Consider the following 24,149-nt stretch of genomic DNA (forward strand, 5'->3'; position numbering starts at 1 on the left):
ATAATAAAATACCGTATAATTTCATCAAATAAAATTATCATGAATCACGTTTCCCACGAGATGCTCTATTTTTGTACCGCGAGACTTCAAAATGTGTCATCGTCTGCGGCTGCGCAATTTCATTCGAAAACTTGCACGGTGAGGGACGCCGTGGAGGAGAAAGAAAAACGTAGTGGACAAAACACAATGGCGACAGCGGCAACTGGAGCTGGCGGAACGGGTTCGAGTGGACCGGCGACCGGTCCAGTCGGCGGCGGAACTGCCGTGGGTCGAAAGAAGGACGGGGGCCCGTCTTCGAAATTCTGGGAGAGTTCAGAAACGGTATCTCAGCTGGAGACAGTTCGGTTGTGGATCGCCAAGCACTACAAAAAGGTACGCTGGTCCTCCATTGAGTCTTATGAAGGCCCGCGTCCAAGGCACAATGGAGCGCTTTTTAGCTCCGCTGGTTTATTGAGCAATACTTGTCAATATCGTGTAGTTCTGATATCTATTGGAAGCCTGTTTTACTGTTAATCCGCTAGGAAGATGTATCTAACAAGTTTGTCCGTCGTATTCGAAGGGCCCATATAATTCAACTTGAGTGTGTGTGTGTGTGTGTGTGTGTGTGTGTGTGTGTGTGTGTGTCTGACTGGTTAGCTGTTGGCTAACAGTTTGCTAGCTATTCATGCATTGCCTGCATGGGCCCGAAAAAACAATGCATTTCTGGGCTAATGTTTACAAACCTCAGCGATCAAACTAAGGGCACACATTGACCAACCTGGCGATATTTGGAAAAATGCTGCCGATTCTGCATAGTCTGGACACATTAAACGTGTGCATACGCAGCTCAGTCACGGGACGTATTTAGTTAGTTGGTTGGTTCGTTGCATTGGATAATTTAGGTCCAGTGTATGTTAAAAATATGTTCAGAAAACACTGGACAACCAAAAAGCCGCGGGTTTTGTTCGATGGTTGTGTGAAAAGCACCGTACTGTCAACCACCTTGTAGCTGTATATCTCGGCATGCTTGGCACGGCACCATAGACAAACAAAGAGCGTGTGGGTGTTTTCATACACTCATGTGTAAAGTACTTGGACCGCCTTCGTTTTCTGTTTACAATGTTAACGGTAGTTTCACTCCGGTGTGCGTACGTGTGTTTTTCCAATGCTAGATGTGGGTCACAATGGACAGCAATAATTGTGCGTCGTTTTGTCTCTAAAACTTTTTGTCATCCGTCTTCATGGCAACAACTTGTCACTTATCTGATTTATTTCGAAGACCCTTTCAAAAGGATTGGATGGGAAAAGCTAGCCCGTAAACAATACATTTCCCTCCCAGGCGGCAAGCATAGTAGACAATTTAATGTCCACGAGCAACGCGCTGATGTCTGCCATTAAATATCAGTTCCTTCTCAAAATGATTACAAGATAGCACCTGCCACTGACGAGTGATATTTAGTTGATTACAAATGGGATAAATTAAAATGCCAAACTTTTCCTGCTTATAGCCTCAGAAATTAAAAATTGTTTTTTATTGGTTGTTTTTCTCTGCTTCAGATCATAATGACATTTTAACTTTATTAGATTCTTCATTCTGAGAAAATTCACGAAAAGCTTATTACATACACATTTAAGTCATATAGGGTATTTGTAATGGACATATGTGTAATGGTTTTTAGGTGGTAAATCAGTCTTTCCCTACGAGTTAGCAAATTCATTTAGTTGTTTTGGGCGTCTAACTGTTACTGACTGAGAATTGATAAAGATCTGTACCTGTCAGATTTACTGATTTTAAATCATGGAAATTGATTCATCACAATTGTTCTGAGACAGAAGAGCAGGCTGGAGAAGAGAGTGATGGATGTTTAGCACAACAGGTGGAAATGGAACCTGGGCTGCTACAATACATTTTTGCCTAAATGGTTAGCATACTATTGGGTTGAGCTCCCTGCCCACCAATTATCTATGAAACAAAATAATAATATAAATTAAATAAGCAAGATGTGTCAAAATGTGTCCCGACCCGCCATTTGAGAAACATGTGACTCAATGAAGGTGTTCTGTGTGATCTCCCCCAGCATGTCCAGAATGACTCTCCCTCCAGCAAGTCGCTGGCCGGCCTGGTCGTCCAGTTGCTGCAGTTCCAGGAGGATGCCTTCGGTCGCAGGGTCAACAACCCTGCCCTCACCAAGTTACCGGTTAGCTGACAGACTGACAAACACTTTCTAACCCACATATATCAAATGATCTGGGAGCCCAAAACACTTGAAGGGCACAGCTTTAGGTGACTTTAGTTATCAGCTCTTGGGAATAGCAAGTCAAGCACTTGGACTCGTACTTGAACCTTTATCTTGAACAGTTTTATTACTATACACCCAAAGCTACAACAAAATGTACGTGTACTCGTTCAAGATCAATTAATGCTTCTGCCTAATAGTCTGATCCCATTCCTTAAATTGCTTTGTCCTTGTTTTGTTTTGTATGTCTCAGAATATTCCTCATTATCACAATGACCTGTTTAATTTCAATGTTATTCTAGTTACATTTCCATTGCCGCTTTTTTAGGAAACTAAACTAGTATGCATAACTGCAACGTCTTCATCTTGCTCCTCCCTGCCCTCAGACCAAGAGTTTCCTGGATCTCAAGGCAGGTGGTGCTCTTTGTCACATCTTGGGCTCGGTTTACAAGTTCAAGAGTGAGCAGGGCTGGTAAGTGGTACCCATTCATGTCCACTGTCTGTCCACTGTATGACATTCTTAACCCATCCCCCAATCTATTGTCAATTAAAGTGACTTAAACAAAAAAAAAAACAGATAAATAAAATTGGATGTTTACATACAGCCTTTTATCCAACGACTTGTAAATCAGGCTGAGAAGATTCTAAGCATACAGTCAAAGCTGAAGTAGCTAGCATAAAAGTTAAAAGGCTGCATGAACTAGTTAAAAAAGGAGGGCAGATGAGTAACAGAATCAAATTGTGCTCCCAACTGTAGAAGAAAAAACATGTTGTGTCTATACCTCTAACGGGAACATGTCCATGTTTAACTGTAATGATATTTCTGTAATGAATATTTCGTCCTTCTGCCTTTTTACAATTATTTAACTCCAGGCGTAGGTTTGATCTCCAGAACCCCTCCAGGATGGACCGTAACGTGGAGATGTTTCTTAACGTAGAAAAGTCCCTGGTTCAGGTAAATGGCAGAGACACGCCTACCAAGGATTTATAAAGCCTTTAATAGATTCTGTAAATGTTGATCCACCAGTCAGTGCCATAGCCTTTTACGTATGAATGTAATTTCATGTTGACTTTTTGATCTACATTTAAATTCACACGAACGGCCCATCTTGAGACATAATACTTACTGGGGTATAACTCATGACTACTCTGGGCTTCCAGAATAACTGTCTGACTCGACCAACCGTCTTCCTGTCCACTGACATGGAGCAGAAGCAAGCCAATAAGCTCAAAGACATCATCAAGAGGCACCAGGTAAGTCCGGCCCTACAAACTAAAGCTAGCCAATCACACTGGTCGTAGTTGTTTACACTGGCTGTCAAAAAGTAACTTTTTTGATGCTAACTGTCACCATGGTTCTTCAGGGCTCCATCACTGAGGATAAGTCGAAGGCAACCCACCACATTTACCCCTCTCCTACCCAGCAAGAAGATGGTAAGATGCATCCCAATTGGTGTGTGTGTGTTTGTGTGTGTGAACTGCTTCAGTAATGTTTTGTGTGCTTGTTGCAGAGGAGTGGCTTCGTCCAGTCATGCGCAAGGACAAGCAAGTGCTGGTGCACTGGGGCATGTCCCCCGACAGGTAGGCATCGTGGTCACTAATACTATTGGCTATTGCCATCCAATGCAACCAATCCCAATCAAGGAGTTGCAGGTCTAAGCATGAGAACTCTATATGAAGTTCACCCAACGTGTGGCCGTTTTGTTGTGCTCCTCTAGCTATGACACCTGGGTGGCCATCGGTGAGGTGGACGGAGACGTAGAGGATCCTCCGAGCGCAGAGAGACCCTGGAAGGTGCGTGGCCCACCATCACCACTACTCAGCTGACCTTTTGACCTTTTACTGTTTAGCGAATAACTAATTATTGAGCCCTGAGCCTCACAAATCTTTCACCTGCAAAGCATTAAAACGGTTGTTTTTAATTTATGTTAGTTTATGACCTTGTGTTGGTTTACCAACCGCCGCCAATGGGGACCCCAGTTCTCAATCTTTCCCCCCCCCCCCCCCTCTTTGTCTCTCTCTCTCGATTTGTCTGTGGTTTTCGGTCCCAGGTCCACGCCAAGTGGGTGCTGGACACGGATGCCTACAACGAGTGGATGAATGAGGAAGACTATGAGGTGGACGAGAACAAGAAGCCTGTCAGCTTCCGCCAGAGAATCTTCCCCCGAGAGGAAGAAGTAGGTTGCGTGTGTGTGTGTGTGTGTGTGTGTGTGTGTGTGTGTGTGTGTGTGTGTGTGTGTGTGTGTGTGTGTGTGTGTGTGTGTGTGTGTGTGTGTGTGTGTGTTGGCAGACCGGCACCCCTTGAAAGTCTTGAATGGATTTGCTGCTCTGCATTTGCTTTGTATGCACATGCTTTTCTTTTGCCAGTGTCTACCTGTGTTCGTCTGTCTGTTGCCCATCCTTTCCACTCTCCCACTTACTCTCTCTCTCCCTCCTTGCGTCTTCCATGGCTCCTGCAGAACTCACCTGGTCCATCAGGGTTTTGAATTATTTCAATCGGGATTTATTAGAGATCAAAAGGAAACTTGAGGATTTTTATAATTTCCGTAACCTACTCGTACAAATTGACTTGATTAATAAATTAAAGGTTAATAAATGAATGAACTAAATTTGAAAGTGAATATCGTTTACGACAGGGTTATTTGATATCAATATTAATATTACATTTTCTTCTATGATCTGGGAGTGAAGTATGTGATTTGCAGGAGCCTAGTCTCTTCCCTCACCCTGCCCCTCACCACCACTGCATCCTCCCTCCCCTTCTTCCCCTTCCCCCTCCTGTATGGGAATGGGCAATATGGCTGTTTTTAAATAGGATGCATGTCTCTCCAACGGCAATAGTGAAACTGGATCCAAAACCCTTTTTCTTCGTCAGTAGGTATATATTTAGCTTCTGGGTCCTTGAGTCTTTGCATACTCTTGCTCTTTCAATCCAAGTCTGATCTCAAACATTGGCCTGCCTGACAATGCTTTGTCATTGTATGGCATGCAATTTAGAGTTTTGATTAGAGTGCTCTAGTTTTCAGTTGGAACTAGGCTTCAGTAATACAAATGATCATACGGATACATCCCCAATGGCTGTAGCATTGTGTAGCTGTAGTGAACAGCATGTACACGTGGCCATGTTGCCCCCTCCCTCCCCTCCTCTCCCTGTGTGTTCGACTGTTTCCATCCTCTCATTCTGCCGCTCTTTCTCTCATCCTCCATCCCTCGCGCCCTGCGCCTCCCCCCTGGGGTTTGTCTGATCAGTCTTCCCGTACGCCCGACCGCAAGGAGCGCAAGGCCAACTCTGCCGGCAAGAAGAGACGCCGCTCTCCCTCCCCGCCAACCACCCCTGCGGAGTCCCGCAAGAAGGGAGGAAAGAAGGGGTAAGACCTCCCACCCACCGGCTCCACGTCACATGCCCAGGCCCCATAAGTAGTGACCAGTAGTCTCAGCAAGCAGGGACTCCTAGAGAGCTCATGCATGACTGGACCATCACTAAAGTACAGACCCCTGGAGAGATCAATTATGACTGGACCATTACCCAAGCAGAGACTCTTGGAAAGATAATTTATGACTGAACCATCACTCATGCAGAGACTCCTAGAGAGTGATCATTCATGACTGGACCATCATTAATGTACAGACTCCCATATCACATAACCTATTTCCGTAACCATTTCCAGTGGTACTCCGGAGCTACTGCTCCATTTCGTCCAAATCTGTAAGCTTTCAGAAGACGTCCACAAATACAGACGATGGAAGCAGAGTACGGACAGAAGGCTCCGTCCGTGTCCGTATCGAACATTTAGCATAAGTGAGCTTTAAGGGTCGACTAAGGAAAATCTTCAGTCTGAGGCAGCCCTAGCGGACAGACTCACGGGTAGAGGAGTTCTCTCTGGCTGACCCCGGTTCTCTGTCCAGGAACCCCGGGTCTCACTGGAAGCGGCGCAGCCACCGCGGGGGGGAGGAGGACGACACGGAGGAGGACCTGAGCAAAGACCTGGACGACTCCTCCACCAACCCCACCCTGGACGAGGGCAGTGGCACCAAGAACGGTACGCCCCGCTGGAGACTCTCACTCACCGGCATGAACACCACCTGATGCGCTGGATATAGATAGATAGATGGATGGATGACACAAAACCTGTGACTGAACTAGGTGGCACAAAATTGATTAGCTGATGCTTCTGTCCAAATCTTGAAAGGAATCACGCTATTCTTGCGCGCGCGCGCACACACACACACACACACACACACACACACACACACACACACACACACACACACACACACACACACACACACACACACACACACACACACACACACACACACACACACACACACACACACACACACAGTGCAGTGCTGTTGTATTTAGGTCTTGCGCAGTCGTCTAAAATTTAAGTTTCATGTACACCAACACGCCCACACCTCCCGGGACGTACACACCCCATATTCTATTTTCGTATCCTTTCTGTGCCAGATGATGCCTCTGCGGCTATGTCCAGGAAAGAGTTTTTTCCTCCCCTCTTCTCTCTTCCCACTCTTTCACTTTCTCCCTTGCTCTTGTCCTAGCCAGTGTAATGTAAAACGGTGCAGGCGGTACTGGTACAACTGGGAGCAAGAAGCTTGTTTGCCTATTAACCATTCATGTAATTTTGTTCTCCACAGATGACATGGAGGATGACTCAGTTCTGTCAGGTGGAAAGGTAAGGTCAAAGGTTGGGCCTCCGGTCCAGCCCGCCAGCATCCCCAGGATGAATACGCATGCTCATAACGTTAAACACCAGCAGTGCCATCGGCTGTTCCTTGCCTAGCGAATCACTCTGGATTGATGGAAATAAATGATTTGTTTAACATCATCAACATGGCTAACTTGTGGTTACCTGGTACCCTGGTGGTAATGTCTTTAATTCACTTGCATATGCAGTCCTTCTGTCCAACCAATGATAATGACCTACATAGGAGGACACCCCAGGAAGAGGAATTTGTTGTATTCTGATGTTCTATTGGTGGAATTCTCCATATATTCTTAGCAACCTTGTCTTAGACCCGGCATAAACGGGTTGATACACTGTAACGCAATGCTATCCAGAGGGATCTCTTGGAGCCATAGGTAACTCAGCCGACTAGGTGTAGAATAAGATGTGTCAAGGCAAGTGCTCACGTTGACCGGAGCTGTACTCTGTCCCCCCCTGCAGGAGGACGAGGAGCAGAGCAAGGCGGAGGTCAACCGGCTGATGGACTCAGAGGACAACGTCACAGAGCAGACTCACCACATCATCATCCCCAGCTACGCCGCCTGGTTCGACTACAACTGGTGAGGGAGCGGGAGGGGCGGGCCAGCTTTGCTTAGTTTTTTTGTTAGGTTGAAGGGCACTGAGCTCTCTACTCCATGAGACCTGATTATCAGCATCTTCCAGGTCGGTCCAGATTTAATAATGGGGGGGGGCGGGGGGGTAGGGTTTAATTGCTGTTTTCAAATCTTGTCATAATGGCTTCTATTCATTTCCCCTTCTCACAGTATCCATGAAATTGAGAGACGAGCACTGCCAGAGTTTTTCAACGGGAAGAACAAGTCGAAATCCCCAGAGATGTGAGTCTGAGCTCAGGCAATCCACACTTTCTCCTTCAGAAGAACAAACGCGCATTCAACACCACAATATTCTGTCTAGTGAGGATACCGAATCCTGATCACAACAACCAATCTTTAGTAAATTACATAACATAACTTCTCCAAACGACTGGGGTCTCAACAAACAGATTAAACGGCTCATCTGATGAGTTTTAGGCCAGTGCTTTGCGCTCCTCTTTTTATCCCCACTATATATTTAAAGCTAGAGCTAGAAGAGAAAATAATGACCGTTTCAGTGCTGGTCGCTAATGTGTGTTCCCCGCCTCTCCTCAGATACCTGGCCTACCGCAACTTCATGATTGACACGTACCGCCTCAACCCCCAGGAGTACCTCACCTCTACCTCCTGCCGCCGCAACCTGACGGGGGACGTCTGCGCCGTCATGAGGTGGGTGTGTCTGGACGGGCGCCGTGGGGCCCAGTGGTTTGTCTGGCTGATCGGTTCTTACTTTATACCCGGGGGAAAGGTTGTCGTAACAGCAGCAGATAATAAAACAAAATATCAATATTAATGTAACAATCCAGGCCCACATCTAGAAAGCTGTAGGGTCTGGCAACGAGTAATGGAAATGGCCCAACTCGAGGGGCGGCACCAAGCATACATTTGAAAATATCACAGCACATAATTGGATAACACTACGACCAATCAGAAGAATACAAGGGGTGACGTATCCAGAGCCTCATACGCAGCGCTGTTGTAATTTGTTTAGCTTGTTTCTGGCCCCACCTATATCAGATACACTGATGTGATTGGTTAATGTTCGGATCCAGGGGAATCGGGGAATGAGTACATTACTCGTTCCCAGAGTGACTCGCTCGGCAAATTGAAATTGTGCTCTCGCGAGAACTCTGGATTTCCAGGGTACAATAATTAGTGCTGTAACAATACGTGTATCGAAAACGAAATTGTGACACTCGGAGCCACAAACCTGTATCGCAGAGTTTTTTAAAGCTGCTCTCACACAGCCGTGCGGCAAACGCCCTGTAAACCACCTCGCTGCCAGAGGATTCTGCGCGGCGGTGTGAAAGGTATAAGCGTTTTAAAAGCGGCTGCTGGCGCTGCCGGCGAAAGTTTCAACACAGGGAAAGCTGAGTGGCAGGGCAAAATCTGTGCACTGTTCACGTGGGCGGCAACCGCTTCCTTGTCCAGCCGCCGTGATTGTAACCGTCTCCCCTCTGCCGGCCTTCCCTCATTGCAATGAATGGAGGCGGCCAACGGCGACGCTGGTTAGTGCTGCCAAACTTTTCAAATGACTTATTTATTTGACATCAATATTTTAAAATACGTAGGCCTTAACCACAAAACTAGTTGAGGATTTTTTTGCCTACCTGCAAGTAGCCTTCAACTAAATGTTACATAAAGTAAATTGTTATATAAGTAAATGTTGTTTAAATAAAATGCTTTTTAAATTGAAAAAAATCGTGGCATGTATCGAACCGTGGGTCAAAAATCGTGATACAAACCGAATCGTGAGTTGGTGTATCGTTACAGGCCTAACAATAATGTATGATATTAAACGACATGCAAAGCAGATGTACAAACGTTGGGGCGATAATACTTTCTCTCCGAGCCCCATCGTTTTCTCTTCTGTCCGTTGTATTTATCTCTCTCTGTCTCCCTCTCTCTCCCGTGTCTCCCCTACCCTAGGGTGCATGCGTTCCTGGAGCAGTGGGGTCTGGTGAACTACCAGGTGGACTCTGAGAGCCGCCCGCTCCCCATGGGTCCGCCCCCCACCCCCCACTTCAACGTCCTGGCCGACACCCCCTCGGGACTTATCCCCCTCCACCACAGACCCCCGCAGGTCTGAACACGCCAAGCACGCACACCAAACCGCACACACACCAATGGAACACAAACATACCAAACAAACTGGGAACAATCGGATTACCACCATAGATAAGATGACTCTCAATGTGTACTCATAATAAAAATTATGCTTTCATGGTCAAATGATTAACTAGCGAGGTTCCCTCTTTATACAGTAACTCACGTTGTCTCTCGCCTCTCCAGATCCCTCCAGCTCAGCCCATCATGAACTTCTCGGAGAAGAACAAGGACAAACCCACCGATATGCAGAACTTTGGCCTGCGCCCCGACCTGTACGCCAAGAAAAACCTCAAGGTCTGCAGCACACACACACTCCCTTTTATCTCCTTGTCTACCAAATATTATATGCTATATGCCATGTATTCCATATATTGTATGGTATATAAATCCTATCTTATCCAAGCGTATGAGGGCCTTCATACAGCTTTGATCTCTAACCCTATTTCAATAATGGAAATGTAATAAAAATGATAGTGATCATGAATCCATTGGTTGTTCCATTTGCCACATGACGGTTTGTACCACACGGCGATGATCACCTCTGAATGGGTTCTTGTTCCCACCAGGGTGATATGTGAAGCCTTGTTTTCCTTCTGGATGAGAGCAGTAGTAGCTCGAATGACTGCAGCTGTCTGTAGTGCTTGTGTTAACTCTGTGTCTATGTGCAGGGCAAGGGACCCACCTCCGGCCGGGAGTGGAGCGAACAGGAGACCCTGCTCCTCCTGGAGGTACGTGGATGCCACACCCTCTACACATAAAAACCCTGTCCAGAAGGATCGCAGGAGCAGTAGATAGATATATAGGAACTTTATTGATCCCTCGGGATGGTTACCACAGGAAAACACAGTAAACAAAAACAAGTATAAATCTGCAAAAGTGCAAAATGCATGAGGGAGTGTGGGAGGGATGAGGGGGAGGAGATGCTAAGAGGAGGAAGAGTGATTATGCAGCTAGATGTGTTCTGTCTTATGTCCTATTCACGATTACAATGACCCCCCCCCCCCCCCCCCACGAAGGCGCTGGAGATGTACAAGGACGACTGGAACAAGGTGTCGGAGCACGTGGGCTCCAGGACCCAGGACGAGTGTATCCTACACTTCTTGCGGCTGCCCATCGAGGACCCCTACCTGGAGAGCACGGAGGCCACCCTGGGGCCCCTGGCCTACCAGCCCGTGCCCTTCAGCCAGTCAGGGAACCCCGTCATGAGCACCGTGGCCTTCCTGGCCTCCGTTGTGGACCCGCGAGTGGCCTCGGCCGCCGCAAAGGCAGCTCTTGGTGAGTCCTCAAGGGTGGGGGTGGGTGTCAGTGGCCATGGTCACGTCAAATTAATTCAAACTGAATTAATTAATGATCACTATCTATCTCTAAAGGGGCCATTCTTTCATTACTTGTCAGCGATTTTCATCCAACAGTTTAAATGATTCACATTCAAACTAGATTTTACCTTTTTTTATGGGATTCTCACACTTCCCGTGATAACCCCTTCTGTTATGTGTGTTCCCCCCCTCCCCCCGGTCTCCAGAGGAGTTCTCGCGTGTGCGTGAGGAGGTGCCGGCCGAGCTGGTGGAGGCGCACGTGAAGAAGGTGCAGGAGGCGGCCAGGAGCACCGGCAAGGTGGACCCCGCCTTCGGCCTGGAGAGCAGCGGCATCGCCGGCACCGCCCCAGAGGAACCAGAGAAAACCGGTGTGTACACACACACACACACACACACACACACACACACACACACACACACACACACACACACACACACACACACACACACACACACACACACACACACACACACACACACACACACACACACACACACACACACACACACACACACACACACACACACACACACACACACACGAATCTGATTCACCGGCCATTTTGGCCCCGAGCTCGATGTCTCGATTAGTTGTACAACTGAAGACAAAAAAATATACATGAATAAGAGTCCAGAACTGGACGATTAATAATACATGATCAATGACGCTCTAATGATTCATAAATCATACCAATGATTACCATTGTGAATGCCAACTACTTTAGCTGATCCGTTTTCTCATCAAGCAGTCCGGGGGTTCTTGGCTGTTTTTAACATGCAGTCTTTTATTCCCGTCCACCAGGGGGCAGCAGACGGTTCTGATATGTCATAGCCAGCAGGCTTTACATTTTTTTTAAGCAGGCCACTTGTTTATGAGAGGGTGAATAAAGGCATGCATGCGTGCTTTACGTACATGCGCAGGTCGCTGCTGTAGTTCCAATTGGATTCACACAATGATGGCAGATGGGGCGAGAGGGGGGGGGGGGGTGGAGGGAGGAGGGAGAGTTGACATAAACTGGGTCACCACACTGCCACAGTCTCTCAGATCCTTCATTATCTCCCCCCTCCCTCTCTCCGCCTCTCTGTCTCCGTTGCTTTCTCTTCCCCTCCCAGCGATCCCGACCACTTTTGAACACGAGTTAATGCGTTTGAGAAGCACAGTGGCGATCGATGGCTTTTAATGTGACAGAAGTGCTCCACGGGCACTCGTCACATGATCAATATTCAAACCAATTTGCGTGCACGCACACCCAGTGGCATCTTTCATGTGCACCATTACAGACACACAAACGCACATGCACCACACAAAAACACATGCACATTCACATGGATGCACACAGGCAGACACACATAAAACACATTGCTCCTGCAGGTCTATTCACCTAAAAACAATACTAGATGGTTGGTTTGTACCGGTACGTTCACACACTTTTTCTGTTTTATCAGTCCCTCTACTCATACTAACTGCATTACTTGTAACACAGTCATCACTCCATTGAGGGTGCAACACATTGCTGTATTGTTGTATCCTGAGTGGGTATGTGCTTCCTATTATGATGATTCATTGCATATATAGCGCTTTCCAAAGGGCTTTAGTGTGTGTGTGTGTGTGTGTGTGTGTGTGTGTGTGTGTGTGTGTGTGTGTGTGTGTGTGTGTGTGTGTGTGTGTGTGTGTGTGTGTGTGTGTGTGTGTGTGTGTGTGTGTGTGTGTGTGTGTGTGTGTGGCTAAAGCTCATCGCTTGTTGCCCTGTGATTTCAGAGAGCCAGGAAGCGGAGAAGATGGATACCGACTCCGACTCGCAGCAGGGGGATAAGGTAAGGCCGGGGGAAGATCAAAGGCTATCGTGGGAGTAAATTAATGGACTTATTTGGAGATGATGAGCTCAAGGCTGGAAAACATTTTCCCGCCACACACTCTTGTCAGTCACCGCCCAAACAGTCCTCCTGCAACCTGGATCAGTGTAGCTTTAATGCCCAGCCCCCCGACCTACTGAAACACCGTGGTTTTGTCTCTGTGGCGCGTAGGCGGAGTCCAAGGAGGAGGCGGAGAAGCCCAGCGAGTCGGCCGAGAAGAGGGACGACAAGGCCGAGGGAGGGGAGAAGGTGAAGAAGGAGGCGGGTGAGGCCACGGAGCGCCCAGAGGCCGACGCCGAGGGGCCCGAGGTCAAGACCGCCGCCGCCGCCGCCGCAGGTAACTGGCCGCTTCTGAGTCACCACGCTTCTGACGCCCCCCCCGCTGTCGCCATGGCTACCGACTCACCTCGTTTGCCTCCTCACTCGGCCAACAGACAAAGACGGCGAGGAGGCCATGGAGACGTCGTCCGAGAAGGGCAAGGAGAAGGAGGAGAAGAGCCGAGAGGAGGAGGACGACGATGAGGAGGAGGAGGAGGAGAAGGGCGAGGGAGACGGGGAGGAGGAGGACGAGAAGAAGAAGCTGGAGCTGGACGTGGGAGAGGGGAACATTGCCACCGCCGCGGCTGCCGCGCTGGCCTCAGCCGCCACCAAAGCCAAGGTGAGACACGCCTACCCTAACCCACCCCCCGGTCACATAACCCCACCCCCCCCGGTCACATAACCCCACCCCCCTGGTCACATAACACCCCACCCCTCTGGTCACATAACCCCACCCCTCTGGTCACCTAACCCCACTAGTCCCCCAGCCCCTAGCCTCAACCCCCTAGCCCCATCCACCAGACCCCCTAGCCCCTCCCTCTGATTATCATTAAGACCTGTGCTCGGAACATGGCCTTTGTGTGAGTACAGAGCCGTAACATCCCCCCCTCCCGTCCCTCCAGCACCTGGCTGCGGTGGAGGAGAGGAAGATCAAGTCCCTGGTGGCCCTGCTGGTGGAGACTCAGATGAAGAAACTGGAGATCAAACTGAGGCACTTTGAGGAGCTGGAGACCATCATGGACCGCGAGAAGGAGGCCGTAAGTACATGGGACATTTATTGTTTTTATTACTTTTCTGTTGAGACATGGGCCTTTTAAATCAACCACAAGAGGGGCCTGAACGGCTAAGGATTACAAATATAATCACTTAGACAGCGCCACCTGTTGGGAATTCCTTGTTATTGCAATTGCTCTTTCTTATTGGCTCACATTGGCACACACGCAGACACACGCACACAGAAGCAGCAGTTGACATGCAACACACTTACTAGGTAACAACTAGCCACACTCCCACAGGTTGGAGAGCTGTATTCAGTAGGGAACACGCTGTGTCTCCAAGCCTAGCAGACCACCCACAACCCTCCTGGTGCCCGGTAACACGGACATAAAGCTTCTTGGACACCCCGAGAGCTCCAATAAACCCATTTGTAAAGTGAAACACTTGGTGTGTGTGTGTGTTAATGGGGGGTTGGTTCTGCGCGTGAGTGTGTTCCCTGGTGCTGCCAGGCAAAGTGTTGAACTTTGTCTTGAGTAGAAGGCACTGGGAGCGCGGCCCAAATCATCTGCTCCGTAAATAGAGCATGAACAGAAGAGCTGTTTTGCTGAAGCCCAGTGGCACAGGGCTTCACACGCATCACAAACACCCACACAGTTTATGCTCATTACCAACGGGCTGTCTTCTCTACACCAGCCTGCAAACATGCAAGACCAAAGGAGACGTGAGGATCGCTACCTTGAGCCTGCGGCTCTGTCCCAAGACCACCTCTCTCCAGTCTATTCCTCATTTTCTTTCTTTATTTTCTTTCACTCTTTCTTTCGCTGCCTCTAACCCTCTCTCGCTCTCTCCTACCGTCTCCATTGCAATTCAATTCAAAAGAGCTTTCATTATGGCCATGGAGAATGTGCCTTAACACCCTGCCCGTCCCTCTCCCTCCCTCCCTGTAGTTGGAGCTGCAGAGGCAGCAGCTGCTGACGGAGCGGCAGTCCTTCCACATGGAGCAGCTCAAGTATGCTGAGATGAAGGCCCGCCAGCAGATGGAGCAGCAGGCTGCGGCCGCCGCCGCCCAGGGCCAGGGCCCCGGGCACCATGGGGGACCCCCGCCCGCCATGCACTCCGGATACCCCCCCATGGGCCATCACTCCATCGGCCCCCACCACCCTGCAGGTGAGAGAGGGAGAGAGAGAGGGGTGAACGCACAGCAGAGAGGGTGAAAGAGGGAGAGGGGTAAACTCACAGGTGAGAGGGGTAGAGATTAAATGCACAGGTGAGAGATGAATCAAGACGGAGCATAGAGAGGGAGGTTGATTGGGGTCAACGTGAGGGAGAAAGAAGGAGGCAAACATGGATTAAAAATGCGGTGTAGAGAGATACCTAAGGAGACATGAGAGAGGCTGATGGTGAGAGCGAAGCAATAAATCAAATGCGTTAGAGCACATGGGTCATTGCTGACATCACTTCTTTTTGTCCTGCAGGACCAATGGGACCAGGGCCCGTCTCAGGGCGAATGATGTCCGGGCCCCCACCTGGCGGCCCCCCACCAGGCAGCATGCCACCCATGATGGGCCCCCGGCACCCAGGAGCACCCAATGGCATGTGTGAGTACCCAGCATTGTGTGCCTTTCTAAATTGACTTAAAAGCTTTTCTGTTTTCTCTATTTAAAAAAATGAAGATTTGATTCATAAGTGTCATGAAATTGAAACCCTTCTGCTGTGGGGCTGATCTGAACACATTGGACTTTCAGAATCGATTGTAATACTTGACTAAGTGTAGGTTTTCCACATAATGTTGAAAGTACTTGAAAATGCTTTTACACGGGATGCTTCCAAGGCGCATTAACCATAAACCGTTATTTTTAGGTCTTTAACTTCCATCCCAAATCGTAAACCCTCAGGGTCTCTGTGAAGAGGCTGTTTGTTTATTGGCATTTCCAAAGACTTCAAGCAACCTCCTCTCTTCTTCTGCAGATCCAGGCCCGTCGGGTGATGGGGTAGCGGCGGTCCCCACAGGTCCTCCGGCGCCCCCTGCTGCACGGGTGGCAGATAACTAGGACACTCACACACAAACACACACACACACTCACTCACTCTCACTAACTTCTGACGCGAATATCCATTAATGGCCTTCCTTCCTGGCTAGATATTTCTTTCCCAATCCTCAAAAATGACGATAGCTTTTTCTTTTACACACACATTCTTACTCTCACACACACATACAAACACACACAGGGCTCAAAGGCAAGGCTGACCCAAGCTTACATGGCTCCATCTGTCCTACATACCCACATCCATGCATGTACACACACACCCCCCCCCCCCCCCCCCCAGTCTTCTCTCAGGGCACAGCGGCGAGGGTCGTTTAGTAAACACTGTTTTGTACTCTGCTATGGCCTCACAGACGCTCATCCACAGAGTCATCTCTATTTAATGAACTTGGGAGGATGACACGATGAACCCCCTCTCCCCCCATCGCTTATTTACCTCCTAATGATGCTGTAGACTCCCACCCCCCTCCCGTCCCTTCTCTCTCGGCCTCCCTTTATAAAGACCCCCATGCTCGAACACACACATACACACACACACGCGCGCTCACATACACACACACACTCTCGCTCTCACATACATACACACACACACACACTCTCGCTCTCTTGCTAATCCTCTGTGATCCCTTACCTTACCACCAGGGGGAAAGGGTGAGACTGTATTGCTACCTAAGAGTTCAGATACCAGTAGTGTGGCAATCATGTGGAATAAGGGGATCTATCCAATGAACACGCATACACACGAAAACACTGGCTGCCCAAATGCTGAGTATCTACCTCTACGCGTCTTAAAAAAAAACGATACACTGTAGGTGTGTGTGTTGTTGGTGGGTGTATCCATTCTATCGATCGACGGGTGTGGTCAAACTGAGTCAACCCCCACACATTCTTATTACACAAGCCAACCACCCATCCGTAACACTCTTAAGCACACCCAATTCTGGATGTTTTCTGTAGACTTGCTGGACACGTCTCAGCACAGTGCGTCTCAGAAGCACATGTGGTGCCATCTCGGTTTCTGACTGAATCATTGCTGTATCCGCAACGTGTACTCTCCTGGTGCACCGTGCACAACTGGATCTGTAACATGCACTCTCCTCTCGCCAGTGCACTGCTGTGTCTGTACACGCGCACGGTGGTCATCTACGTGCTGATAAAGCCTACTACTCATACTAGCTTACTATGCTCTGCACGGTCTCCTCTAATGCAAGCCCCCCCCCCACCACCAACACCGCCTACCTCTCACACACACACACTCCCCACACACAAGGGACTTGATTACAACGGTCTCATTCCACTTCCGAGCTTGACGGGGAAAATGGGTCAACACAAGCTAACATGTTCGTATATACAAATAGTATAAGTGTGTTACATGTGCTTAATATGTACATATGTCCATCAAAGTTCTGCCAATATATGGACTTGTCAAATGGCTAATTATATCAATTATTACATGTTACATATTTCAAAGCTGGACTGAGATGTTGTAGTCAGAGTACAGGATTGAAAAGCAAATGCCAAATGCAAACTTTTTGATTATTTGCAGTACTTAAGGTAGTGGTAAGTGGTGGGCTTTTGCCTTTAGCTCCACCCCTCTTTCCCCATCTTTAGCCCCCCCCCCCCCCCCCCCCTTCTGCTGTTTTCTCGCTAGTACTGTTAGAAACTCTCTGCTACCTCCTCCTCGCTCCTCGCCTAGCTACCTCTCGTTAGAGCTCTTCCTCTTGCTAAGCGCTACCTCTCCGACGGGCCGCACCACGTCCTAGCTTTCTCCTGCCTCCTCCCACAATGCCGTGCGCTTCCAGACCCAACGGACCGCTAGCACGTGGGCCGCTGGCCTCCGGGCGCCGTTCTCCGTCAGGAAGGAGCAATGCTTTCACCCGCGCACACACACATACACACACGCATAAACACGCCACACACGTGCACACATTTTTCAATGACACAATTTTAACGTACCCCCTCACTGAACTTTCCAGGCTGTTGAATATTTGTCCTGGAAGGAAAAGCCAGGAACCCCCTTCCATATGTAATACTTTTTTGGCTACTCTTTTTGTGTTTATGGTAATGTATTTTTGATGAATAAACTTTGTGTAGACTGAGCTCTCATTGTTCTTCAGAATATTTGTAGCAGTTGTTTTTATTTTTTTTATGTTTTATTTTTTTTTCTTTGCGTTTTTGCTTTTTATGGGGTCTGGACCTACACACTGTCAATTAAACGTCTTTTTGTATGAGAGCCACGTCTGGAGTCGGTCATTTCAATCCACTCTCGTGTCCTTGTGACTATTCTCCCTCTAACAAATCAAATATTCCTTCACTCTGCAGTTCATGTACGAATACATTGGCATGTACTGAGACGCCCATATCTGCTGATGCCCTTTAAAAAATGGAAAAATATGTTGCATGTCTCTTGCTCTAGAAAGGTTCTGCTTAAACTTGAAGATGCTCCTGACACCTTCCACACTGTCAGAAAAGTGGTGCTCAATGTATGACTTATTGTATGTTAACAACCTCAAACTATTTGGCATAGCCCGATACAGTAAACTCAATCAACTGGCTTTCAGGCCAGAACAGGTAATGTGAATCTAGATTGTAATTATTTCTGTGCTTTTATTTGAAGCATTTGATCAAGAGTGCCCATATCAATTTAGTAATCATTATATCACAAGTCGTCTACTCTTGGCCGTGTCTGCGGGCCAGGGTCAAGTTCCCAGTGTGCCTCTTCCACAGCCCTGGTTGCCTGATCACTCCAGTCCTAGCATCTGTGTGTAACATATGAAGGGGGACATGGCACCAACCGCCCTCTTAATCCTAATCCCTGCCGGCCAGAGCTGTAATCTGGGAGAGGGGGCGCGGGAGATGGGACATGAGGATGTTATTGAGACCATTTTGGGGGCTGGCACACCGATTAATTCTTGGGTGGGATGGGAAGGGATAAGGACTGTCTGTTGTACATGTGTGTGCAGTTTCAGTCGTCAGTAGAAGTAGACTATGGGTCATGGTTAAAGGGGAGAAGGGGAAACGTTTCATGGCTGAATCCCTCCCTTTCCGTTCAAGGTTCTCAGGCCTGTCATGAAAAGACGGCACCATCCTGTTTGAGAAGATTGCTTCATCTTTTGACTTTTGGCCGTTTTCAAGTGGACAGCCAGTAATGTTTCAACAGAATCTTCCTAATTATCTGGATGTTTAGGGCACATCGGCCACATGTGGTCCCAGTTTAAGCCTCACTTTCCATGTAGAAAACATTTTGTGTGACACACTTGATGCCGTGCATATGGCAACCATTCCACTAATCACAGCAGTGGTTTGACCTCATTTACGTGCTATGTTCTCAATATTAATAATATATATTGGTTGAATGTTTAATGTGACGGCTGCATTATAGAACAGCTTGAAAAGAAGGTTTTCAAAACCTGGGTTTTAAGTTTGACATCTTTAAGAGGTGTGATTTTTATTTTTATTTATTTTATAGGCCTATATGGGTTTTTGTGCTCGGTCAATACATTACGGACCTTATGACAGCACTTTACATCGCAGGCGAGACAGAGACGTGAGCGTAACATAGGCGTCATCAATTCTCACCGCCGCCGTTTATTTCGCTGTATTTTCAAGATTCATCAGATAATAGGCATACACATTATAACCGAGACGCTTCAGAAACGCTTGAAAATAGAAGTGAAGCGTAAAGTTAAGCTTTGGCCGACTAAAAAACGCGTCTAACACGACTCTGGTGTAAATTGGCCTTCATGTGCACTCTGGACACCTTTCATAATTAACACTCACATTCTCCTCAATCCATACATCCACACTGATTCTGCCACTACAGGTTAACCAACTCCAGGTTATCAAACTCTACAACTCCACTATATCTCTCTTTTCTTTCACTCAGCCACCATCCCTGCTCTCTCTCTCTCTCTCTCTCTCTCTCTCTCTCTCTCTCTCTCTCCCCGTCACTTAATCTTGTCCTCTGTCGTCTGTCTCTTGTATTTTGGTTTTATACAATCTGCTGTCTTCCTAACCATCTGTCCATCCGTCTGTCTTTTTTGCAGCCCTCCTTTTCTAAATGAGAGACAAGGGTGTGGAGAAAGAAAAGAGAGAGGTTATGTCTTCTGACAGGCATGGATGGATGAATGAATTGCAGGAAAGGTGGATGCATTTGTGGATGGATTGGTGTGTGGCTGGGTTGGTCAGGTGTGCTTGTGTGTGCAGATGGATAGATGGAGCAATCATCACGGTTCACTTGGTGATACCATCTTACATCTTAAGCCCAGTTCAGACCAAAGATTCGCGACGCAACGACTTGCAACGAGACGGTTTTAGAACGTCGCAGGAGAAAAGTTGCAGCAGTGTGAACTGGTCGTCGCAAGGCGTTGCAAGGAGTCGCCAAAGATTGAACATGTCAAATCGCCAGGTCCAGTTTTAGAACGCAACGATGTGGCTATTTCTCTTCAGCCAATCAGGACACAGCACAGAACAATTTAGGCTTATTAAATAGGCCTACAAGTTGTAGATCCTTATCTTTGGTTCCAGAACAACGATTGTAGATAACGTTAGGCTTGAGCTGATTAATTGACATTATTTTAACGGGACCACCGTTACCGTTACTGTGTGTTCACACCGCACTTTGTCCCATTTCGCCTATTCGCGCGAATAGGCGAATGTTGCCGCGCGACAAATCATAATCTGTCGCTGTGCATTTTTGTGTGCATTCGCGGGGCGATTTTTTTTTTTTGCCTGACAACGGTCATTCATGCCAATTCATTCTCATCAACCATGGCCGAGATGTGCGTCTGTACCTGTTGTGGAACAGAACAGTACTTGTTTACGGAACTTGGTTATGGCAGATCCAGAGTGGCACTGGGCAGATCCAATAGTTTTAAACTTCAACAGACACCCGCCTCCAAGTGAGTGAACGTTTGCCAATTACAGCAGTTCTAGACCTTCTGTACAAATGAAATGAAGTAGGCCTACGATGGTCTGGTAGCACCAGGCTAACAATTGACCGCTGTATCAGCTGTTCTTTCCCAAATCATTTAACCAATCATTTACCCTAAAACTAGATTTTGTTTTGGAAGCCTGGAATATACTTTCTCGAATGTATTATTGTTATTATTATTATTATTATTATTATTATTATTATTATTATTTTAACGCATGGCATAGCTTACTATACTTCATTCATGTTCATTCATGCAGCCCTATGGAAAAAAAATGTTTCCACAATCCACACGCTATTTCTATGCAGTTTCACACGTATGCATAATCTTTGACATCATAATATTTAACATGCAAGTGTAGTGGTGCCTGGTTGCTGCGGGGGAAAATCAGCTTTGCGCCGGGTGCAAACTAGCAACGACACATGCGTCGGTGTAGAAAGTAAATTGCGCCGGGCGCAAGATAGGGCCCTTCTTCTGTTTGGCGCACATGGCTAATTTGCATACGCGCACAGGACTGTCGGAATGGGAACATGTCGGACTGGCAGCATGTAACCATAACAACGGCTAACGTGTAACGGTAACGGTGGTCCCGTTAAAATAATGTCAATGAATCAGCTCAAGCCTAACGTTATCTACAATCGTTGTTCTGGAACCAAAGATAAGGATCTACAACTTGTAGGCCTATTTAATAAGCCTAAATTGTTCTGTGCTGTGTCCTGATTGGCTGAAGAGAAATAGCCACATCGTTGCGTTCTAAAACTGGACCTGGCGATTTGACATGTTCAATCTTTGGCGACTCCTTGCAACGCCTTGCGACGCCTTGCGACGACCAGTTCACACTGCTGCAACTTTTCCCCTGCGACGTTCTAAAACCGTCTCGTTGCAAGTCGTTGCGTCGCGAATCTTTGGTCTGAACTGGGCTTTACAAGTCATTCTCTAACCCCCCTTATGTAAAAATCATCTCCATTAAAAAAATCAATAAATATGTCCATTACTGTCCGTCATATGATCAAATGTAAGTGTTTCATTATAAACAAGTCATTCAGATGTATTAAACCATGCTTTGTTCTTGCGTTATTCGCAGTTCCAACTAGCCTCTGGGGTTTAATAAATGACAATCTAATTAAATCAAATCTTAACAACATCTTATAAGCACCAGTAATCATCCCACAGCGTCCACCTTTAATTTCCCCTCTTAAAAATAACCCCATTTGTTCGGTATGTGTGTGATATTGTTGTATCATTGATCGATGACTCGATCCAAACTTCCTGTGTGACCTGCTGTGTTCATCACCAAGAGGAAGTGTAGTATAGTTAAAATATTGAGTTGTTCGAATGCCGGTGTGTATCTGCAGTGCCCTCGCATCCTCGTGCGCGCGGGTTTACCCTGTGTCTCTTTACTTAACGCAGCAGCCGAGTGCCCTTTTGTTGGAGGAGGCTGTTGCCACGGCAACGGCTCCATAGCAACAGTTGCTGGGCCTGTGACACAGGACGTTCTTTCTGTCAGGGGCTAGGGTGGTGTGTACGGAGAGCTCTATCTGGATGCTCTTTAGATCCTCCAGCGTTCCTTTGTGTTTCAGATCACAATCCCAGCAGGAAGCCAAATAAAAATGTTCCTATACTGATAATTACACCAAAACTATGCACAGAATAGATGGACGTAGTGAAGGTGTTCACAATCCAACAGCAGAAGCAGAGATTATATATTGGCATGGATGAGTAGGCGGGGGTTAGGCATCTTGCCCAGGGGTGTATACAGGTTTCCTGGGTTTGAACCCTGCATGGTCAGGCATGTGTAAAACTGCTAACTTGAAGTGTGCGTGTTCTCATCAATGATGAAACGTGCAAGAGGGCCAACAGTTCACCAATCTTCCCTTCTCGTCCACTCCACTCTGCTCCTCTCCTCTCCTATCTGCCCTTCATTTCTCCTCCTCTGATTTAATCTCCTCTCTTCCCATATTCTCTCCACTTCTCCTCTTTCATATATTGCCTTCTTTTCTGCTCTCCTCTTATCTCTCTTCCCTTCTTCTCTCTTTGTCTTTCCTCGTCCCTCTCCTCTGCCCGCCTCTCCTTATCACTCTCCTCTCCTCCTCTCTCCTATCCTAATCTCTCACTCTCTACTCTTCTCCTCTGCTCTCCTTATCTCTCTCCTCTCCACTGCTCTCCTCCTGTTCTCTGTGCTACTGAAACTCATTGTCCTTTCTCTGACTCTGCTGATGCTATGGGGTGCTCAAAGGACCATAATGATTTCCCCTGTCCCAAAATGTAATGTTACATCTCTTTTCGTCTGTCTGGTCATGTCTTCTATTCTCTTCCTTTCTCTATTTCCCTTGTCTCTCCTCTCCTCTCTGTATTATCAAGTTTTGTGCTTGATGCCGTATAATGATGAACATGTTGCAGTGGTCAGAGTAAATGATGCACGACCATGCATCACCGTAGTCCCAACCCTGCTCCTCACATCCTCATCATCATACTCATTATCATGAATCAAACAAATGAATAACGGACCGACTTGAACAGGCCAGTGCACATGATCACATCACAAAGATGTCACACACACTTACACGTTGAAATATGAAATGCTTTAATTTGCATCTCATCCATAAACAGAAAACTGTCATATCTGACCATCTTTCACACACACACACACACACACACACACACACACACACACACACACACAGACATGTTGGCTTGTATCAGTGGGCTATTAATAAACTTGGTTGCCATGCCTCATTGTGTTCTGAGAGATGGATTAATATATATTCTGTTTAACTTAAACACCCCCGTAACACGCAGCTCTGTGTGGTTGGTTGGGGCCTCAAATTCCAGATACTTCTTGAAAATGAAAAAGACCAAGTTTTTCATCTGTAGTTACCATCCTCATACCATGTATGTATGAGCCATGTGCGTGTGGCCGTGCAAGATTGTGTTTAGTGTATCCTTTGTTTGCAAAGTTGCATGCTCAGGTTTCTTTGTTGACACACACAGTCAGATTCAGAATACAATATCACTATATGGACCCACCCTGCAGACTGTAGGACCTCTCAAGAACTAGCATTGGATGAGATCCTCAGGTCATAATAATAATATAATAATAAATAATGGTGTTTGTTTTGAGATACGTCCACAAATTTCTGACAGGTGTTTAAAAGGAGTTGCTGAGTTTCATAGTGGGATAATCCTGTGTGAGTGTGTGTGAGTGTGTGTGTGTTTTGACAGGGTCTGCAGTGTTGACCACACAAACACACACACACACACACACACACACACACACACACACACATACACACAAAGGC

At 47.2% G+C, this 24,149-nt stretch overlaps 1 protein-coding gene across 2 annotated transcripts; it reads left to right on the forward strand.

Annotated features, from left to right (window-relative positions):
• The first annotated feature begins 168 nt into the window (after positions 1–168).
• On the forward strand, positions 169–18,149 carry smarcc1a (SWI/SNF related BAF chromatin remodeling complex subunit C1a). 2 transcript variants are annotated; one of them, XM_084471733.1, is made up of 27 exons: positions 169–372; positions 2,058–2,177; positions 2,603–2,688; positions 3,090–3,171; positions 3,378–3,470; positions 3,581–3,650; positions 3,728–3,797; positions 3,935–4,010; positions 4,268–4,393; positions 5,466–5,584; positions 6,123–6,256; positions 6,876–6,913; positions 7,406–7,524; positions 7,729–7,800; positions 8,113–8,226; positions 9,487–9,640; positions 9,850–9,960; positions 10,335–10,394; positions 10,683–10,941; positions 11,189–11,350; positions 12,742–12,797; positions 13,008–13,173; positions 13,271–13,494; positions 13,778–13,912; positions 14,819–15,038; positions 15,347–15,469; positions 15,840–18,149. In XM_084471733.1, the coding sequence occupies exons 1-27, from the start codon at positions 187–189 to the stop codon at positions 15,920–15,922; spliced, it is 3,258 nt and encodes a 1,085-aa protein (XP_084327859.1). In that variant the 5' UTR covers positions 169–186; the 3' UTR covers positions 15,923–18,149. The 2 variants fall into 2 exon arrangements, with proteins under 2 accessions (XP_084327859.1, XP_084327860.1); XM_084471734.1 differs by having other exon boundaries at positions 5,490–5,584.
• Positions 18,150–24,149: the final 6,000 nt, after the last annotated feature.

This window comes from Micromesistius poutassou, assembly GCF_964030765.1.
Source record: "Micromesistius poutassou genome assembly, chromosome: 8".
NCBI classification, from domain to species: domain Eukaryota; kingdom Metazoa; phylum Chordata; class Actinopteri; order Gadiformes; family Gadidae; genus Micromesistius; species Micromesistius poutassou.